This window comes from Anabrus simplex, chromosome 5 (genome assembly GCF_040414725.1).
Source record: "Anabrus simplex isolate iqAnaSimp1 chromosome 5, ASM4041472v1, whole genome shotgun sequence".
Classification (NCBI taxonomy): Eukaryota; Metazoa; Arthropoda; class Insecta; order Orthoptera; family Tettigoniidae; genus Anabrus; species Anabrus simplex.
Genome location: NC_090269.1, coordinates 43687618 through 43707223, shown reverse-complemented (window position 1 = coordinate 43707223; position 19606 = coordinate 43687618). Strand labels below are relative to the sequence as shown.

The 19606-nt window shown below is 39.4% G+C and overlaps 1 protein-coding gene across 3 annotated transcripts in view; it reads left to right on the top strand.

Moving 5' to 3' along the window:
- The window catches only part of Rexo5 (RNA exonuclease 5), a 164989-nt gene that overhangs the window by 90342 nt on the left and 55041 nt on the right, over positions 1-19606 (top strand). For all 3 annotated transcript variants that reach the window (XM_067146856.2, XM_067146858.2, XM_067146857.2), the window contains one exon: positions 16210-16354. In XM_067146856.2, coding sequence (XP_067002957.1) covers positions 16210-16354 — 145 coding nt within the window. The remainder of the gene's footprint in view (positions 1-16209; positions 16355-19606) is intronic.

The window sequence follows — 19606 nt, the reverse complement described above, 5'->3', positions numbered from 1 at the left end:
GTGAAGCATCCCCTTCTGGTGACATTTTTGGACAGCGTATAGCTAAGATCCTTCTCGACCTTTTTGCATTAAAATCCACTCTTCCATTTTCCCCTGATGCTGTAACAGACAGACAAATATTACTGTATCAGAAAGAGATATAGAACAAAAATTTGCCATGAGCTATTTTTGTGTAAAACCAAACATAAGAGAGATACAGCAAATTTTATGCTTTAGACCCCTTCTGAATCACCCCCTCCTGGTGAAATTTTTGGACTACTTAGGGTGCCTTCACCACGTACCACTTTGCAACCACACCACAACCATACCACAATGGGTAGCTATGGACGATCTCAAGCTCTTATGAAAATGCAATACAGTAAAACCTTGTTAATTCGAAATCATCGAGGCGCAAAAATTGGACTTCAAGTTGCATGATTCCACGAACCTGCTACGCAGGCGTAGCAGGGGGAGAGGTGATACTCCCACGTGGCGCATCCCAGGTGGCGGATAGGGGGTCCTAACCGGCTTGCCGGCGGACTTGAGGGAAATAAAATACCTCTCGCGGACCAAACACACTACCCCTTGCGGGTGGGGGACGCACATGTAGAATACACCCGCGATATCCCCTGCCTGTCGTAAGAGGCGACTAAAGGGGGCGACCAAGGGATGCTGGTATTAGAACCATGACACTACTATTGATTAGTACCATCACGCGGGGAACATCATGGGTCGCCTTCACTTACAAGTAGTACCACTATATTTGGTACACAATAGGTTTGTGATTAGTAACAGCAGAGAGTGGTTCCCCCGTGGGTTTCCAGTACCTGTGTTTAGTACCATTGTGAGAAACACCACGGGTCTGGGCGTTGCCTGTGAGTTGTACCACTATATGAGCGGCACCGTGGGTCTGCGTTGCCTGTGATTAGTACCCACTATGTGAGGAACACCATGGGGCCCGTGGGACCGGCACCCATGCCTAGTACACCTAGGTGAGGAAACTCATCGGTTTGCGTTGGCTATGAGTGGCGCCATTGTGTGCGAAACACCATAGGTCTGCGTTACCTGTACGAAGTACAATACTTGTGATTAGTACCATCTTGTGTGGAACACTGAGTCTTCGCTACTTTTGATTAGTACCCCAACATGACAAATACCATGGTTCTACTTTGCTCGCGACATGTACCATTCAATGGGGCCTTAGACGTGGATTTGCACCCCTTTAGACATCAAGCATCCTCGATTCAGGATTCTGCTTTATGAGTGGTCCCTTGGTCAGTAATAAATTATATATGATCCTTTTTTAAGTTGAATCCACTAACTTGTTTGTTTGCTCGTTTTTGTTGTTTTTTTGTTTTGTTTGTTTTTGCTTCATGTCCATCCATTCCTTCTTCATGATGGTTTTTTTTCTTTTGGTCAGTGGATGATTTTGAATTTTTTGTTCTCATTTCATTTCGTACCATTAGGGGCCGATGACCTCGATGTTAGGCCCCTTTAAACAACAAGCATCATCATCATCATCATCATCAAGTTGCGTGATTTGGGATTAACCGCCAATTCGTAATTCAGAAATGCCATCCCTTGCCACGTCACAAAGTATTCCAAGACACACCCACTCACTTCAGTCGTTCCCTTCATTTCTAGCCGGTGATACGTATTTCTGCTCTAGTGCTGCTGGCGATCAAAAGTGATATGTTTGGTACGGTTGTGATGGTGGTGATTATTGTTTTAAGAGGAAGTACAACTGGATAACCATCCTCTATATATAACACTAATCGGAGAGAGAAAATGGAAGGGATCCGACACTTTGAAAAATGAAGGTATCGGGCAAGGGAAGACAAGGGGCACGAAGGACGTGAAAATGAAAGACCCCCTAGCCCTTGGAAACCTAATAGCGTCGGGCTCAGAAAAGAACAAGAGTTGATCAAGGGAGGTCGGATAGGATAGATGAAGGTTAGGAGCCTGGCACAGTAAGTGGAAGCAGTGCCAGGACTCAGCTAAGGGCCCCGTGGTTGCCAACCCATGCTCCAGAGTTCAGAGACCCTGGGGCCCCTCTTAGTCACCTCTTACGACAGGCAGGGGATACTGTAGGTGTTATTCTACCCACAGGGGCACTTTTAATACAGAATTGTTTATTGAAGACGTATGTAACTTATCATCTATATGGGACTATAAAACTGTTCCTTATAGCATCCAAAGAGAAAAGGCAAGCTCCTGTTTTCTGCAATAGGATGAGTCCAATAAACTCTATTCCGATGATGCCATCATTGTCGACGTAACAAAAATCATACCTCTGCTTCCTCTTTGAAATCCATTTCAGTAGCCGACTGTATAGCCTACTTATGGATGTAGAGTGGTTGGAAAGATTGTGGTCGAACTTCAAACAACCACAAAGAATCACGTAATTGTGGTTAAGAGTGGTCAGTTACAAACCACAGCTGAACCACAAAAGAACCAGCGTTTTGAAGTTGCAATGTGGTACGTGTGAAGGCAACCTTATAGCTAAGATCCTACTCAACCTGTAACACCAAGTTTAATTAAAATCCACCCATCCATTTTCCTCTGATGCTGTAACAGACAGACAAATTTTCAACGGAATTCAACATGGGTCATTACAATGATGTTATTCTTGTCAGAATATTAACCAACTGCAATGTCGTGGTTAAAAGCAATGCTGTCATATTAAATGCTAATCAAAGGAAAAACTGTACATTTTTAACTAACCGTACTATGCTGGCCTTCTAACTGTGCCAAGTTCCAGCGCTGAAATGATGAGGCCGCAGACTGCCGTGAATACTCCTCTGCCGTATCCCGAATGTGTGCACGCTATACGTTCCAATCAGTGCTTCAATGTAGGGATCGAGTAACTGGAATACCAATATAAATGGTCCGTTATTGGACATTATAAATTTTCCAGCCAGCTCATTCCTGGTTGCCAGCGTTTCGCCCTCGTGTGCTAGGGTGGGCTCATCAGTTGGTACCTAGCACACCTACCAATACGCTGGCTAGTGCATACCGTGGAGGCCACTGCGTAGGCTAACTGGAGCCACCGGCAGTGCCAATGCACTAAGAGACTTTGTCTCATCACTAAAAATTGATGCCTGCTTGGCCATCAGATGATACAGATGTTGATTCCCATAGGGAATCTGAAATATTTGTCCTGAATGAGCAAATTTATAATACCAATATAAATGGTCCGTTATTGGACATTATAAATTTTCCAGCCAGCTCATTCCTGGTTGCCAGCGTTTCGCCCTCGTGTGCTAGGGTGGGCTCATCAGTTGGTACCTAGCACACCTACCAATACGCTGGCTAGTGCATACCGTGGAGGCCACTGCGTAGGCTAACTGGAGCCACCGGCAGTGCCAATGCACTAAGAGACTTTGTCTCATCACTAAAAATTGGTGCCTGCTTGGCCATCAGATGATACAGATGTTGATTCCCATAGGGAATCTGAAATATTTGTCCTGAATGAGCAAATTTATAATACCAATATAATTGGTATTATAAATTTATTATTATAAATTCTGTATCATCTGATGGCCAAGCAGGCATCAATTTTTAGTGATGAGACAAAGTCTCTTAGTGCATTGGCACTGCCGGTGGCTCCAGTTAGCCTACGCAGTGGCCTCCACGGTATGCACTAGCCAGCGTATTGGTAGGTGTGCTAGGTACCAACTGATGAGCCCACCCTAGCACACGAGGGCGAAACACTGGCAACCAGGAATGAGCTGGCTGGAAAATTTATAATGTCCAATAACGGACCATTTATATTGGTATTATAAATTTGCTCATTCAGGACAAATATTTCAGATTCCCTATGCGAATCAACATCTGTATCATTAACTGGAATACTGCGATGAACCTGTGTGTCACATATCAGTACTTATCAGAAAATTATGAACCAGAGAAATGGCATGCTAAAAAAAATTGTCTAATGCTCCAACTACTTGCCGCCAGTATTCAAGTAGACTGTTTTACTCGGGATGCAGCAGTAATCCCATCTATTGGAGATGAATGGCAGCAGAAGAGACAGAACAAACAATGGTCAGTGTAATGTTATTGTTGATCAATTTTATGAGCTTGCGATATTGTTGGCCCTTACATTTTGTTTTCTTCTGACTCTGTGATATTAGGCATTTGATGTAAAGAGAGTCCTTGTTCTTTCTTTCGTGACTCCCTCTTGTCTTATTCTTCAAGCGATCGTTCATTTAAATAGAAGTTGAGGCTTTCACGGCCTGCATTATAAATCATGTCTGTATTTTCTGGGCTTGTAGGCCATGGTCCAGGAGTATATGATGAGCTTATCAGTCAATCAGAACCCCTGAAAATGCTGAATGCAGTCTTCGGTGACCATCATATCCTCCTGGACCACGGCCTACAAGCCCAGTACAGACATGGTAATTTCTTTACAATCTTTTTCTCATTTTTATAATAGAATCAGTACATGCTAAAAGGGCCTCAGTCACAAAAAATGGCAAAGCGAGTTAAACATGAAAATCGCACATTGTAGGATAGCTTCAACGATCTGTGCTAAAAGGCATTGAGGTACATACTACCTTCCAGTAAAGTTAATTAGTTTTTTTTTTTTTTTTAATTAGGGTCGCTGAGAGACAGTTTTTTCGATTTTATCAAAACTGGGTTGCTTGGACTGAGGCCCTTTTAGCATGTGCCGATCCAGTAATCTCAATTTTCCTTGTCAACATGGACCGGTGATAAGGTGGTTTTACACCTTAAGACAATCATGACAAAAACCATCGCCATTTAACATGATTGAACAATATTTCCATGTTAGCAATGCTTGGCGTTGATATGGACTAAGTAGCAAAAATCTAAATTCATGAATTGTATTATAGTCAGTGGGGTAAAACTCTATAACACATAAATGATAGGAAATTGTATTCTCAATACCTTTTATTATGTAGTACTTTTCAATGGGACCAATAATAGGTATATAAAAATGAAATTTTAGTTGACTTCCCGTAAACTAGCTAACGATCGTAGCTGTGTTGAAACACCGGATGCTGTGAGATCAGATGTAAGGCTTTTTCAGGCGTTTGCTTTATTAACCAGCGTTTCGTCTTAGGTTTGACACTAAACTCATCAGAGTGGGATGTGTCAGACCCTACCCACTGACACTGGGGTGTATGCAGGTGAACTTATCAGAAGCCCATTATGAGACGCACAGTCTGATTAGAGCAAACACCTGAAAAAGCCTTACATCTGATCTGTTTTTGACAAGCTCTATTGGTGATAAATATCTAATTCCCTCCATGGGAATTTAGAATTTTCCATCCTGTGAGATCTCCGAAGTTAAGCAACATTGGGTGTGGTCAAGATTTGGATGGGTTGCCACGTGCTGTTGGTGGGGGGGTAAGGGAATGGAGGAGCGGAAAGAAACTGGCCACCCTACCGTATGTAAACTCCGGCTCAGGCACACCTCTGCGGAGGTTCGGATCTGCCTTCGGGCAGAATACACCCTTACCTTACTTTCCCCTAAACTACCATTTTGTCCAACTTGAATAAAACAATTTATAGCCTAGACTGTAGTGCCTTATTCCCTGACTTAACATACCGATTTTCGTTAATTTCTGTTCACCCCTTTTTTTCATGGCTTGATGTTGACATGGACATAGCAACAAGATTGAAATTTATGAATATTTCTGTTATCATAGCTGGTGCGGTGATTTTAAATGATTGGAAATCTAATTCTGTTTATAACTTGCGTTATTTAGTATTTATCGATAGGGCCAATAATAACATAGGTTTTAGAGAATAAAATTTTAAGCCTTCCCTTAAACTACCATTTCATTCAGCATGAATACAATTATTTATAGCCTAGATTGTAGTGCCTTCACATACCAATTTTCATTAAATTCTCTTCAGCCATTTTCTCCCAATGCGTGTACATGCTTATACATCAGAGATAATGGAAAATTAAAAAGTGCATTTCTTTGTTACTGTGGACACAACCAATATAGAAATACCATTCTTCTTTAATTCTGAGTAATAGTATAAGTACACGGGCAACTCAACATGTTGAGTGAGATTACTGAAAATTATGAAATGAAAATCAGCTTGGAAAAGACTACAACAAGAGGAGAAAGGGAAGGGAAAGGTATGATAAAAATTAGGGGAGAAAATCTTGAAATTGTGGAAAGCTTCAAATACAGTAGAAGTCTATTATAGCGAGAATTCATAACAGCGAAAAATTGACTCGCTATAGCGGATTGACGTTATACATGATTTTTGTACGAAAGTTGGAAAACCCCCCATACACATTAAAATCGGTATGAAACGGCAATCATTTGGTTCAAAACTTGCGTTTTCGTGGATGATATCCACACTATGAATTACTTGTTTGTTATTTTTCGTGGAAGCGTGTGTTTAATTTCATTCTGAAAAAAATATAGTACCGTATTTCTCCAAATCCAAGACGAACCCCACTTTTTCCTTCAAAAAATTTAAATGAGGCTCTCATTTTTAGGCGCCGCACATTGGCTTTCGTTATCCTTTTTTCTTTTTTCTTTTTTTGCGGTTGTACAATTATTCTTTATTTCCACGGGTTTAATGACCAATAACTTAAAATTGGCATCATAATACCGAAGAGAAACCATTGAAAATTTGCCGGCAGTACCTATTCCATGCGTCTCTACAATACGACGATTCGTCAGGAAAATATTCTTGCTGTCTATAAAACTGTTACTTTTACTCAGCGTCAGATATAACAGGCTACCGTTACAAGCACGTCTCGCTTGCCGGGTTCGGCCAACTTCAGCGGCAGGCGATGAATAGGCCTAATCGCGGACGTTAAAAGTCAACGAACAAGTTTATTGCGCCACGGTATGGCCATTTTGCCCTTCAGATTTTCGTGCACATGCCCCACAATTTTATCTTCGACTTGTTTAAAGCATCCTTATTGAGGTACACTGAATACATTTTTTTTACAGTACGCATTTTTTAGCTATCCTTGTCTTAACGCTAACGTCAAATATTGGCTTTTGTTAGGCCTATGTCGTATTTTTTCTAGCTGCACAATTATTCTACATTTCCGAGTGTTTAGTAACCGTTAACTCAAAATTGGCATCATAATATTGACGAGAATCCGTTGATAATTTGCCAGCAATACCTGTCCCACGTATCTTTACAATACGACTATCCATCACGAAAATGTTCCTGCTGTCTATAAAACTTAATGTTACTAAGCGTCAGGTACAGTAAACGCGTTATAACTCTGTTACTGAGTAGCTGTTGCCTTTCTAAGAATTTGAAGGCTCGCATGTTTTGATGCCATTCTGCAGATTTGAGAAACGTTTTTGTAGAAGCTAATAGAACGTCATCCTCTCTTCACTATTTCCCGAAATCCAGTGACGTTACACACAGGCACTGTACAACCGGTTATCGTGGCTAGTGATGTATAATAAAGAGCCGGTCGTTTATTGTCAACGAGTATTGTGTGTGCGTGCGCGTGCGGGGGTGAAAAGAAGCTGTGTGGTTACCGCGGTAGTTGCCAGCGGTATTCGGTACTGTTAGGCCGCGAATGCAAGACAACCCTTGATTTTTCGCATGAGATTCTGAGAAAAAAACGTCGTCTTGGATTCGGAGGAATAAGGTATGTATCATGAAAACATATTTGAAACGCATGTAGAGAAATGATAACTTCCTCGCTAAATATTTACATGTGAATAGCCTTTCCGAAATTTAACTAGACACGAGAAAATATGAACTATCCTCTGTAATCAGTGATGTACTCTGCCATATCTTTAGGTGTATCACATTCTTACTTAATTTCAGTTTATAACATTAAAATTAAGCCATCGTTTATGTCAGCCTTTATTTTTAACGAATTGACAACTGCTATCAGCCACGTTATTTACGCATTTATTACAAAAACATGTTATCCTCTTTCATTTCGAATTTTCTGTAGAGAACAGCATTCGACGGGTATTACTAATCGACTCCAACATCGCCTTCGAATGTCTACGAGAGAGAGCTCGCAAATGCACATAGTGAGAAAACTATACCGTACCGAATATGATCGATTGCATTTTGTGGCAAACGTTCGAGTTTTCTTATTCAAACAGGGTCAGCTATCCTAACTTAACCGTACTATACGTATGATGAAATCATGCTTCAAGCGCCAGTAGAGAAATTATAATCTTGTCACTATAAATTTACACGATAATAGCCTTTCCATAATTTAACCAGACGCGAGAAAATATAAACTAACCTCTGAAAACAATTATGGCACTCTGCCATATCTTGAGGTGTATCCCATTCTTACTTAATTGCATTATTTTGCATTAAAATTAAGCGATCGTTTAGTCAGCCTTTATTTTTAATGAGTTAACAACTGTTATCGGACATGTTCTTTACGTATTTATTACGAAATATGTCCTCTTTCATTTCGAATTTTCGTTATGGAACAGCAGTCGACGGGTATTATTAATGGACTCCGACATCGCCTTGGAATGTCGACGAGAGAACTCGCTTGTGGAAATAACGAGGAAACGATACCGAACGAAGGTACTCGATTGCATGCAACATAATCGCTGGGGTGCATAAATACCGGCAACGGAAAAAATCGTGCACGCTTAATCACCGTAATAACGGGTGCATCAGTGATAGGGCTCTCGCTGTAACCGAAGGATAATACACAGTTTAATATATGAATTTTGAAGGGACAGTAAAAAATTGCCGTTTTAACGGGGTTCTCGTTATATGCGGTACTTGCTATAGCAGACTTCTGCTGTACTTGGAAAGTGAGCCAATGCAGAATGCAGGGCTGAGCATGGAGATTAGTAAAAGTATTAACATTAGAAATTACTTTTTCAACAAGTAATCAGTAAAATTACAAGTACATTACAGACTGCCAGTTTTGAGGAAACCACTGACATTTTTTTTTGCATTAGGCTGGAATAATGGTAAAGTTTGCATATAATTTTTAGTGTGGAGCATTTCAAATAATTTACCATTTACTTTACAAAATAATCGGTTCTTGAAATTCTCATTGCTAATCCTCGAACTGTTGGGGAAAAGTACATCTTTCCATTTGTTGAAATGATGCTTTTCAGAGGTATGAATACAGTTATTTAATTTTAAGAACATTCCCAGCAGCGGTGGATATTATAGGATAAAATAATGGAATAATGAAATAATGGAGCTGTAAGAAAGTAACGATTACAATCTTATTTCAAGGGGTAAATTAAGAGTAAAAATTATTGTGTAAAAAGTAATGATTACAAGTAGGGTAAGGTAAGGGTGTATTCTGCCCAAAGGCAGGTCCGAACCTCTGCAGAGGTGTGTCTGAGCCGGAGTTTACGTACGTGATTACAAGTAAAAATTAGTAAAAAAGTTATCATTACAAGTAGATTACTTTTACTAAATTACTTCCCAGCTCTGGGAAGGAAGTACCAATGAAGCGTAAAGAGGTACCGTAATACATAAGATGTACGGTACTACTGCCCATTACTGACGTATACAGCAGAGACCTGGACACTGACAAAAGGACAGGAGCATAAAACCCAGGCCTGTGAAATTAAATTTTTAAGAAGTATTATTATTATTATTATTATTATTATTATTATTATTATTATTATTATTATTATTATTATTATTATTATTATTATTATTATTAATAATAATAATAATAATAATAATAATAATAATAATAATAATACACTGGTAAAAAAAAAAATGTCCAAAAGCCAAGAATGAGTTGTGCTAGATTAACGGACGTTGGTAGGCGTGATAATACATCTGAAAAATGACAATTCAAATTTCCTGAAAATCGCATAAGTGTGGCACTAGTAGCAGCCCCATGACGTTGCACATCAGTTTTGCTTTAAATACGGGCTGTACTGTGCGAGAGTTACCTGTGAGATTGGAAGGAGTGACTGTGAGTGGGTCAAGAATGTCTTCATGACGACAAAGAGGCCAGTATTAACAGCCTCTGAAAACCTTACATGTAGTTAGTGGGACGTAAAGCAAATAACATTGTTGGTATTAACAGCTCACTGTGGATGAACGAGGCCGTATAAGAGGGCTACATGAAGGTGGGGTTTCCTTCCACGCTATTGCAGAACGACTTGACAGGAATGTCTCCACTATGCATGCTTGCTGGCAGGAGTGGTCACAAGAAGGTACGCTCACAAGATCGGGCTCCAGACGTCCCCGTGCCACCACCGTATTCAGCGTATGGCTGTAGTGCAGCAGATTGCGTCTGCGGCAGCAATTCGAGTGGCAGTTGGCACCACACTGATGCAACAAACTGTTTAAAATCGGTTACGTGAACAAAAGTTCTGAGTCAGACGCCCTGCGGCGTGCATTCCACTTACCCCAAACCACCGCCGTCTGTGACTTCAGTGGTGTCAAGTGAGAGCTCATTGGAAGATGGAGTGGAGAACCGTTGTGTTTTCTGATGAAAGCCTGTTCTGCCTTGGTGCCAGTGATGGCCGAGTGCTGGTGAGGACGACGCCAGGTGAGCGCCTGCATTCCACCTGACTGCGATGTTGACACACTGTACCTACACCGGGAGTTCCGGAGTTCTGGTCTGGGGAGTAATTTCATTCGACAGCAGGAACACACTCGTGGTTATCCTATGCAGCCTGTTTGCAGATGTGTACGTCCATCTGGTTATTCGACCTGTTGTGCTGCCATTCATGAAGAGCATTCTCGGGGGTGTTTTCCAACAGGATAATGCATGCACCCATGCCGCTGTTGTAACCCAACATGCTCCGCAGAGTGTCGACATGTTGCCCTGGCCTGCTCGATCTCCTGATCTGTCCCCAGTCGAACACGTATGAACATCATTGGACAACAACTCCAGCGTCATCCACAATCAGCATTAACCGTCCTTGTATTGACCTGAGCCAGGCATGGAACTCCATCCCACAAACTGACATCCGGCACTTGTACGACACAATGCATGCACGTTTGCATGCTTGCATTCAACAGTCAGGCAATTACTCTGGTTATTAATGGACCAGCATGGCACATTTGCGGTGGCTTTTCTTTTTTTCTTTCCATTTTTTTTTCTTTCTCTAGTTGCTTTACGTTGTATCGACACAGATAGGTCTTATGGCGACAAAGGTGGCTTTTCTCACGCGGATAATAACCTGTAGTCTTGTACCTTTAATCAATTAAATATGTTACCCTGACAAATATATTGCCAAAATTTCTGTATTCTACATCCTTATTTCATGGTGTTTGGATATTTTTTCCCACCAGTGTATGATAGGAAAGACAAGAAAGAACAGAGTAAGAAATAAGGATGTTTGGAAGGAAATTGGAGTGGAAAAGTTTTACGGCAAAACAGAGAAGAATAAATTTAGATGGTTTGGACATGTTAAAGAGGATGGAAGGAGGATTCAAAATGGACGTTGAAGACCCACATAGAAGGAAGGAGGGTAAGAGGGAGACTCAGACCGAGGTGGTTGAAAATGATCGAGGATAGTTTAATTAAAAGCCTGGATTGAAACATAGTTAAGAAGGAACCATGGTGGTTAGATAGAGGAAGATGTAAAGGTGCCATAAACATCCCAATCCAGTTGGAGCTGGATGAGGAAAATTTATGATGATGAAGATAATATAAACCCAGCCCTTAAAGGAAAATATGGTTGTCTTAACATAATACCGTACTTACTCGTGTATTGGACCCCCTTGCGTATTAGACACCCCCTAGCCCCTGACTTTTTGAGACGAAGAAAAAGAGAAAAAATCGTGCATACAAGACCCCGCAACGAAATTCGTCACAGAACAACGATTCTGCTTCAAAGCGGGTACAAGTCTTCTTGCAGCTCTGATGACATCGTACAAATTTGTGAATAGTTTCATCCGCATGACCCACGCAATGAAAACTCGTAGAAGTCATGCAGTTCATCTGCATTTTATAGTTAAGGAATGTCCACCTCCATAGCGTAGGCTTACTGCAGCTCTGATGACTTCGCACAAATAGGTGAATAGTTTCGTGTCTCCAACCCGCACATTGCAAGCATGCATCAGTCATGGTATATGTCTGTGTTTTGTAGTTAAGAATGTCCGCCAGCGTAATGGTAAGCACAATTAGCTGCCATTTTCGGGAGTCTGAGTTCGATTCCCGATACCGTACTGCCAGAGATTTACGAATGGCTAGAAGGTTGATATGCGGTAAAAATGGTACTTGTAACTCCCCTCCACTGGAGGTGTGTCTAAAAACAGCTGCACCACCTCGGGATGAGTAAACTAGTTTAATTTAGTTGAGAAATATTCACAGTTGTTGCTATTAATATAGCAGGCGAGATCATTAACAAAGTGATCGTTTAATATCTCGCAACTCGGGCCAATATAGGTATTTTTTGGAGTGAAGTAAGTTTAAAACGAGATAAAAACTATCCAGTTACAACGGTTGTTTTAGTCTCCAACATACGTAACATATAATAATAAGAAGAATATTGTTTTTGTGTCCCCACTTCTAACGATTTTCGGAGACACCAAACAAAACATAATAAGGTATTGCCGCCCTCTTATTGTCCGATTTGCAACTCTCTCAATTTTGATACCCATTCTCAGTGAAACTTTTTTGGTTATATAAAAAGTGTGTTGCTTTGAATTAATGGCACTTTATACCTAAAGTCATTTATAGTTAAAATTAAAATAAATCATGAATTTAAAAATTTTAAATACAATTAATGTAAATCCACTTTTTAAGCCAAATACAGTATGTAGTTCTAAAAATCAGTATTGTACACTAACTGATGGTATTTTTTATAGCACAGACTCTTGAATGTCGTTTTGAATAAAATTAAGTTATTTGGAGTGATAATATGTCATAATATTCAAAATATAAGCTATAGTAGGTTCAGCATCATGAGGAGGGGCATGTTCCGGTCCAGGTAACTCGAGGAAAGGGTGAGGCGGTTGGTATGATAAATCAATCAAGGGTAACTTCAGTGAATAATGGCAATGTGTAATATTGTTAATACCAATATTACCGTGGAAATCTTCATTACTTTCCGAATTATCTCTAACCTCGGCAATTGGTGGTGTCCATTTACAAAATCATTTTCAGAACCACTCTCACTGACTATAACCTCACTAGAAGTGTTTTCAACGCTATTATGAAGTCCAGTTCACTTTTTGACTCGACATAATCATCATCAGTCTCTAAACTATGTATGTAATCAGACTGTAAATACGTTGTCCCATAAGTCCGCCATCATTATTGACATGTGCACAAGATGTGCGGACACGACCTTCACATTTTTAAATGTTCATCACACTAAAACAAATGAGTATATGTGGCTCCTAGTGGTAAATTTGGAGACTACACACCTTCCTTGATGAGAATGTACTGATATTTGCTACCATCTAACGGAAAAGGAAGAACTACGACGGCTTCTAAACGAGTCTGCATGAGGGATGAAATATCATTACTGGCTCTTTCTGCAAGCTCACAGAGGAGTGAAAAATCATCCCTTGACGCTCAAAGAGTTTAATGTCAAAAATTTCATTTTCGGTCCGTATTGAATTGAAATTTACAGATAAAGGTTTCCACCTGTTCAATACAATAAAATAGTGAAATGATTAAAATATCACATTTATTATTTGTCATTTAGGGACCGGTTTCAGCACCTTCGTGTCGTACATACTGTATAGCTGTATGAGTTTTGCCCTACAGGAAAGATTTTATAAAAAACTGGGTGTCACAATTAGTTTTATAATAGTTATATCAAATTGATAACGCAAAGGGCTCTAAATTTAAAAATGCGTCATGACGTGTCTATTACCCTACAAAGATTAATCTAGTCTCTGTATTTTAATCACATAGATTTTAAGTCACATACGTAATGATAATTTAAAAAAAAATTACAACTTAGTTTAGAATGTTCTGTTCATGTTCTTATACTGGTACAAGTATTTCATGTAGCTATTTAAAAAGCATTGCAAAAATTTCTTAGGCTGATGATGGCACAGGAAGGAGCCGAATCCGGTCCCTAAATGACAGATAATAAATGTGATATTTTAATTATTTCACTACTTTATTGTATTGAACAGGTGGAAACTTTTATCCTTATCTGTAAGTGCTCAAAAAGTTAATAAGAAAAATGGAGACAATGTACGTACAAAATTAAATATTGTGATAATAAAATGCATTACCGCCACACTTGTAGATATCCATAAATACGGCAAACTTTCCTGTTATACATTTTTATTCTTCCCGTCGAACTTTTGTCACTATCTGGACGATAGTATACCTAACCTAAACAATGTGGTCTCTCTTCTCTCATGTACAGCTGTTTAGGTAAATCCTGATGTAATAAATGTAGAGAACAAGCATGAAATATACTTTAAAATAAAGGTCTGGCTTTCAACAGCTGCAGTTATAGAAAGCATGCTTCCAGTCACTATGTATTACATTAAGAAATACAACAAGTAACATACACTGGTGGTTTGGCACTCTTTCTACAACACAGCTTTATTTTTAAGGAGTGGCTTCTGCTACACATACACCAACTGGAAATATCAGAGACCATCTTCAGAAACCATTTGGGAGTACCTCACACTGTTTGGACTCTATAGTCAGGATCAAAACTATTTTTAAAAGGTTCAAAAAGACGGGACCTCGAATGCTCTCGATTGCAGTGCATGGCTGACAAGATGGCAGTGAAGATGACGTCAGTTGGAATGATGACACGCCGGTAGCAGGGAAGTTGGCGGCGCAAGACGATAATTCAAATGTAAGTTGTGATCAGGTTTACTATGTGGTAGGCCTACACTGCTCAACTAACAGAGACGAATGACTGGCCATTAAGTTATTTTGTATCAGTATTGCATAATATAACAACACGATACCTTTATCCCTTTTCTCTACGGGGTTGAGTATGAAGTGAGACAAATCTTCGTAGCGAGTTTTTACAATCATATGTCCTTCATGTTGTCAACCTCATCAGAGGAATTGAGATGAAATGAATGAGGTGATATGAGTAACTAAAACTGACTTTACCGAGATCGATAGCTGTAAGTGATAAATATCATTGTTATCCATATTGAAGGTCTTATATGTAGGATGCTAAAGGGTTTATTGTGTCACCTATTACATTTATAATGTATTGAATATGTGACACAATAAACCCCTTTAGCATCCTCGATAGCCTTAATCGCTAAAGTGCGGCCAGTATCCAGTATTCGGGAGATAGTGGGTTCTTCAAACCCCACTGTCAGCAGCCCTGAAGATGGTTTTCCATGGTTTCCCATTTTCAGACAGGACAAATGCTGGGGCTGTACCTTAATTAAGGCCACGGCCACTTCCTTCCCATCCTAGGCCTTTCCTTTCCTATCGTCGCCATAAGACCTATCTGTGTCGCTGCGACGTAAAGTAAAATAGAAAAAAAAAATTGACCTTTATATGTAGGCCTAAAAGTCGTGTTCACCATTTGTCTTCACGTTGGTTGTGGGTTCAGATCCCACTGGTGTCCGGTTGGCCATTTTTGTTCTGTACTTGACATCTCTTCAACACGTACTAAATGTACTTAACATGACCTAATAGGTTGAAAGTCTGTTTTGATTATCTTTTGGGTACCCACAGTTGAATCTTAACAAAGATTTCTCACCTCCCACTCATGAAGATAAGGCCCAGCTTTTTATTCAAACCAAGTTGAATGATTTAGTACAAGACTTTGGTCTTAACAAGGATAAAGCAAAATACTGAATTCTAGATTTAAAGAAAAAATCTCCTTGTACCAGAAATAACATTTTACTGGTATAGGAATTGAGAATAAGAATCTCAAGATGGAAGACCACCTTTATTGTTGTGACATACCTCGGGTAATTCTTCAACTGAGAGAGCTAACTTACGATAGTAATGACTGACATTTATTTATGGCTCTTTTAAAAGAAGTCTCAAAACAGTTTTATTGCATAATAGAATTACATTCCCATCAATTTAAGTTGTACATTCATTCTGCTTTTCTGAAAGAAACTTATGAAGATCTTAATGGTTTTAGATAAAATTATCAGGAACATCAATGGCTATTGTGTGGAGACGTAAAGGTTTCCACTAATTCACCAGGTAATTAAGGAACTTGCTTTCTTTCCTTTAATATATATATATTATAAGAAGTCAGTTTGGTGTTAATTATGGCAACTATCAAACTGAATCAGTGAATTTTATGTTCCTACTTTTTACCAGTGTGTTTCAGTAAAGGGAGATAGTATATTATTTCTATAAAAGTTGTTTCTTTTCATCCACAGGTTTCAAAATTATGTTTTTTCAAAAGATATTTATGAAGAAGTGACTTCTACATCACCCATGTTTGGATTAGATTGTGAAATGTGTCGAACTTGTTCTGGAGAGTCAGAACTAACAAGGGTGTCAGTTGTAGATGAACAGTTACAGGTGAGTTAGTAACAGAATAACAAATTACTGAACAGATTTGTCCTCAGTTCACTATCTTCTTCAGTTCTGATGCGATACATTAGATCTCTCCATCCTTTTCTTGAAACATGATATGACAGTTGTTTTACGCCTTTGGTGTTGTACACTATACAGTTGCTGGTATTTGACCCTAAATTTAGTCCCAAGTTATGTTACATGACTGATAAATTTCTGAAAATTTGAAGATAAAAATAACTGTAGTGATTAAGTCATGTATTGAACCCAGTAGAGTCTTTAATCATTTATATTTTTTGAAAACAAGGTCCTAAGTTTCTCCTCGGAACTGAAGAGGCTATTTAAAAATGGACATTGTGTGTGTTATGTTTGGGTCATTAGCCCGTAGACTGATTTGATGCATACTAAATTAAATACCAAGGCATATTACTTGTGTACCATCAATTCTGGCACCTTGGTGTCTCCAAAAAATTTAAAAGTAGTTGGTGGGACGTTAAGACAATAGCATTATAATTATTATATTTATGTAATGGAAAATGAACAAAGTATATAAATATTCGTCAAAGAAAGACTTAGAAAGGAAGATAGTAACATACGCCTCAAAGAATTTGTCCGTGACAAGGCAGTTGGGAAGAGGGAATAATAATAATAATAATAATAATAATAATTGTACCGGGTGGTACACCTCTACGCCGCATATTTGAAAATTCTGCCTTAAGGTACTCCTCTACAGGAGAAACAGTGAACTGAAAACTGGACCTACTTAAACCTTTCCTCTGAAGATGTCACTGTGTGAATTTCGACGTGTTTTTGTTTACTATTTATCAAGAAGTTTAGACATTCTCTCATAGATGTCACTGCCTAAAAACTATGATCATGCACCCTGGTGCGAAGTGAAGGAACTTTCTTGAAGAAATTTTGTACTCATAATATTTTTTCTTTACTAAATTTTGTTCATTCATCTTTGGGTTGGCAATATTTATCTTTTCTTTCCACCAGTTTTGAAGTTAGCCAATCAATTATTTCTGTAATTAATTTTCAGCCAATCCCGTATGTCTTCTTCGATTTTGTGTGTAACTGTATACTGTAGCCAATAAAAACCTGTGGGTGTGTCTAAATTGTTCATGAAAGGTCTCGAACTTTCCCCGAGGGTATAAAAACTGCTGATTTTCTTGTCTCTCGGCCACTTGATCAACCTATAACCTAGTGTTTGGACGTGTAGCAGGAGGCGGAAAGCGCCTCTTTCTTCAGGCAGCAGCTCTTCAGTAAGGTAATGGCCGCTTAACATCTTTATTTCTTGCTAGCTCAGCAGTTTAACGCGCGGGAAAGGTCCGAAACTTTTTCCATGTAACCTACTTTACTATAATGTAATTTTCCGCCGGCTTATGTAAATTTGTAAATGTAATTCAGGGATAGAGAGTGATTTACCCTCTCGAGCTCCCCTTCATTTTGGTTTGAGGTGACTACGTTTTGGTAACTGAATTTCTTTTTCTCCCGTAACGTTTAAATTTCACCTCCATAGTTGGGGAATAGCCCCTGTTTCATCGGCCTAGTGCCTTTTAGGTTTTAAGAAGTTTCATGTAGGAGTGCAAATTCACGCCTCCATTCCTTTTGTATGTCGGGCCATTTACTTAACCTGTTCTTTTTCTGCTAAGGCCCAGTAGGTTGGGTACAAGATACCCCTGTGTCATTTTGTGAGTTGTGCCTTGAGGGCAATTAATTGTAAAGTCTGGTATGGGCTTTAATAGGCTTGACAAATTGAGAGCGGGTCAGCTCTTTTATGTATTGTAAATGTGCTTCTGGGAGGCCTTATATTCTAATTGGGAGCAAGTGCTCCAGGTATTAAGGGGATTTCTGCCCTTGGTAAATTTTTGACCCTTTGTAATGTTTGATTTGGAAGTTCAAAAATTGTAAAACTAAGGGCTTGTAGCCGAAAAGATTTAAAATCTTGAATTTTTTTTCTTTTCTGAATCTTGTTTTAATTTGCTATGTAATTGTTATCTCACGAAGTGAGAATTTGTTAACGTCTTACTTTTCAAAAAATACAACCTCCCATTTCTGTTTAAATTCTTTCTTGACAAAGTAGTTAGAACCATTCACCCCAGCACCTTCTTTCACCTCTGTTGTTCCACAGATACCTCGGAACAATAATAATAATAATATTATTTATTATTATTATTATTATTATTATTAGCATATGGTGCAGTACACAAAACAACATACATAATCAGTAAGCACTATATGGGAGGCAACAGAACCCCGACTAGCCACAGGCACCTTAAGGTACTCCTCTACAGGAGAAACAGTGAACTTAAAACTGGACCTACTTAAACCTTTCCTCTGAAGATGTCACTGTGTTCATTCTGTAAGATTCCTGTACCTGAGATCCCTCCTAATTTTATCTTTCATCAGTAGGTGCCTAGTTGTGCTTCTCCTTAAAGCAATAATTACCACCACCACTTTTTTATATTGTCCTGTATTAGTGAGCTATTGGATAATATCATAAAACTCATGATGACTGGGCGAGTTGGCCGTGTGGTTAAGGGCGTGCAGCTGTGAGCTTGCATCCGGAAGATAGTGGGTTCAAACACCACTGTCAGCAGCCTTGAAGATGGTTTTCTGTGGTTTCCCATTTTCACCATTTTCACACCACGGCCACTTCCTTCCCACTCCTAACCCTTTCCTATCCCATCGTCGCCATAAGACCTATCTGTGTCGGTGCGCCGTAAAGCAACTAGCAAAAAAAAAAAAAAAAAAAAGAAAAAACCAATAATGATGTCACAGTAGCTTGACAGTTGATAGTTTGTCCAGAGCAGTGGCATATATTGAGGCCTACGAACACTATCGGTGTAGCTCAAATCTCAAATGAGAAAGATGGAAATCTAAATCACATTATAATGTAAGCGTCTGACACATCGTTCCATTTACAAAACTTGAAAGCAATGAAAAAAAAAGTCGCTTGTATTTTTTAGTACAAGGCATCGGAGACTGATATCGTAGTTCAGGCACTGCGTCCTTCTCCCCCCCCCCACCTCACCTCGTGCGGCTTGCTGCTGAATGAACAATAGGTGCGGGGACCGAAGGTGGGCAAGGCTTTGGACCTTCAGGTCGCCGCTCACCTTGCCACTGCTAAGGAGGGAGAGAGCTCATTGACTCAAAGTTCTCGGGATGACTCCGAACAGACACGATTGACCCATGTACTGCGGTGTCACGTGTTTGCTGTTGTATGAACAAGACATCTTACTGATTGTTTATAGT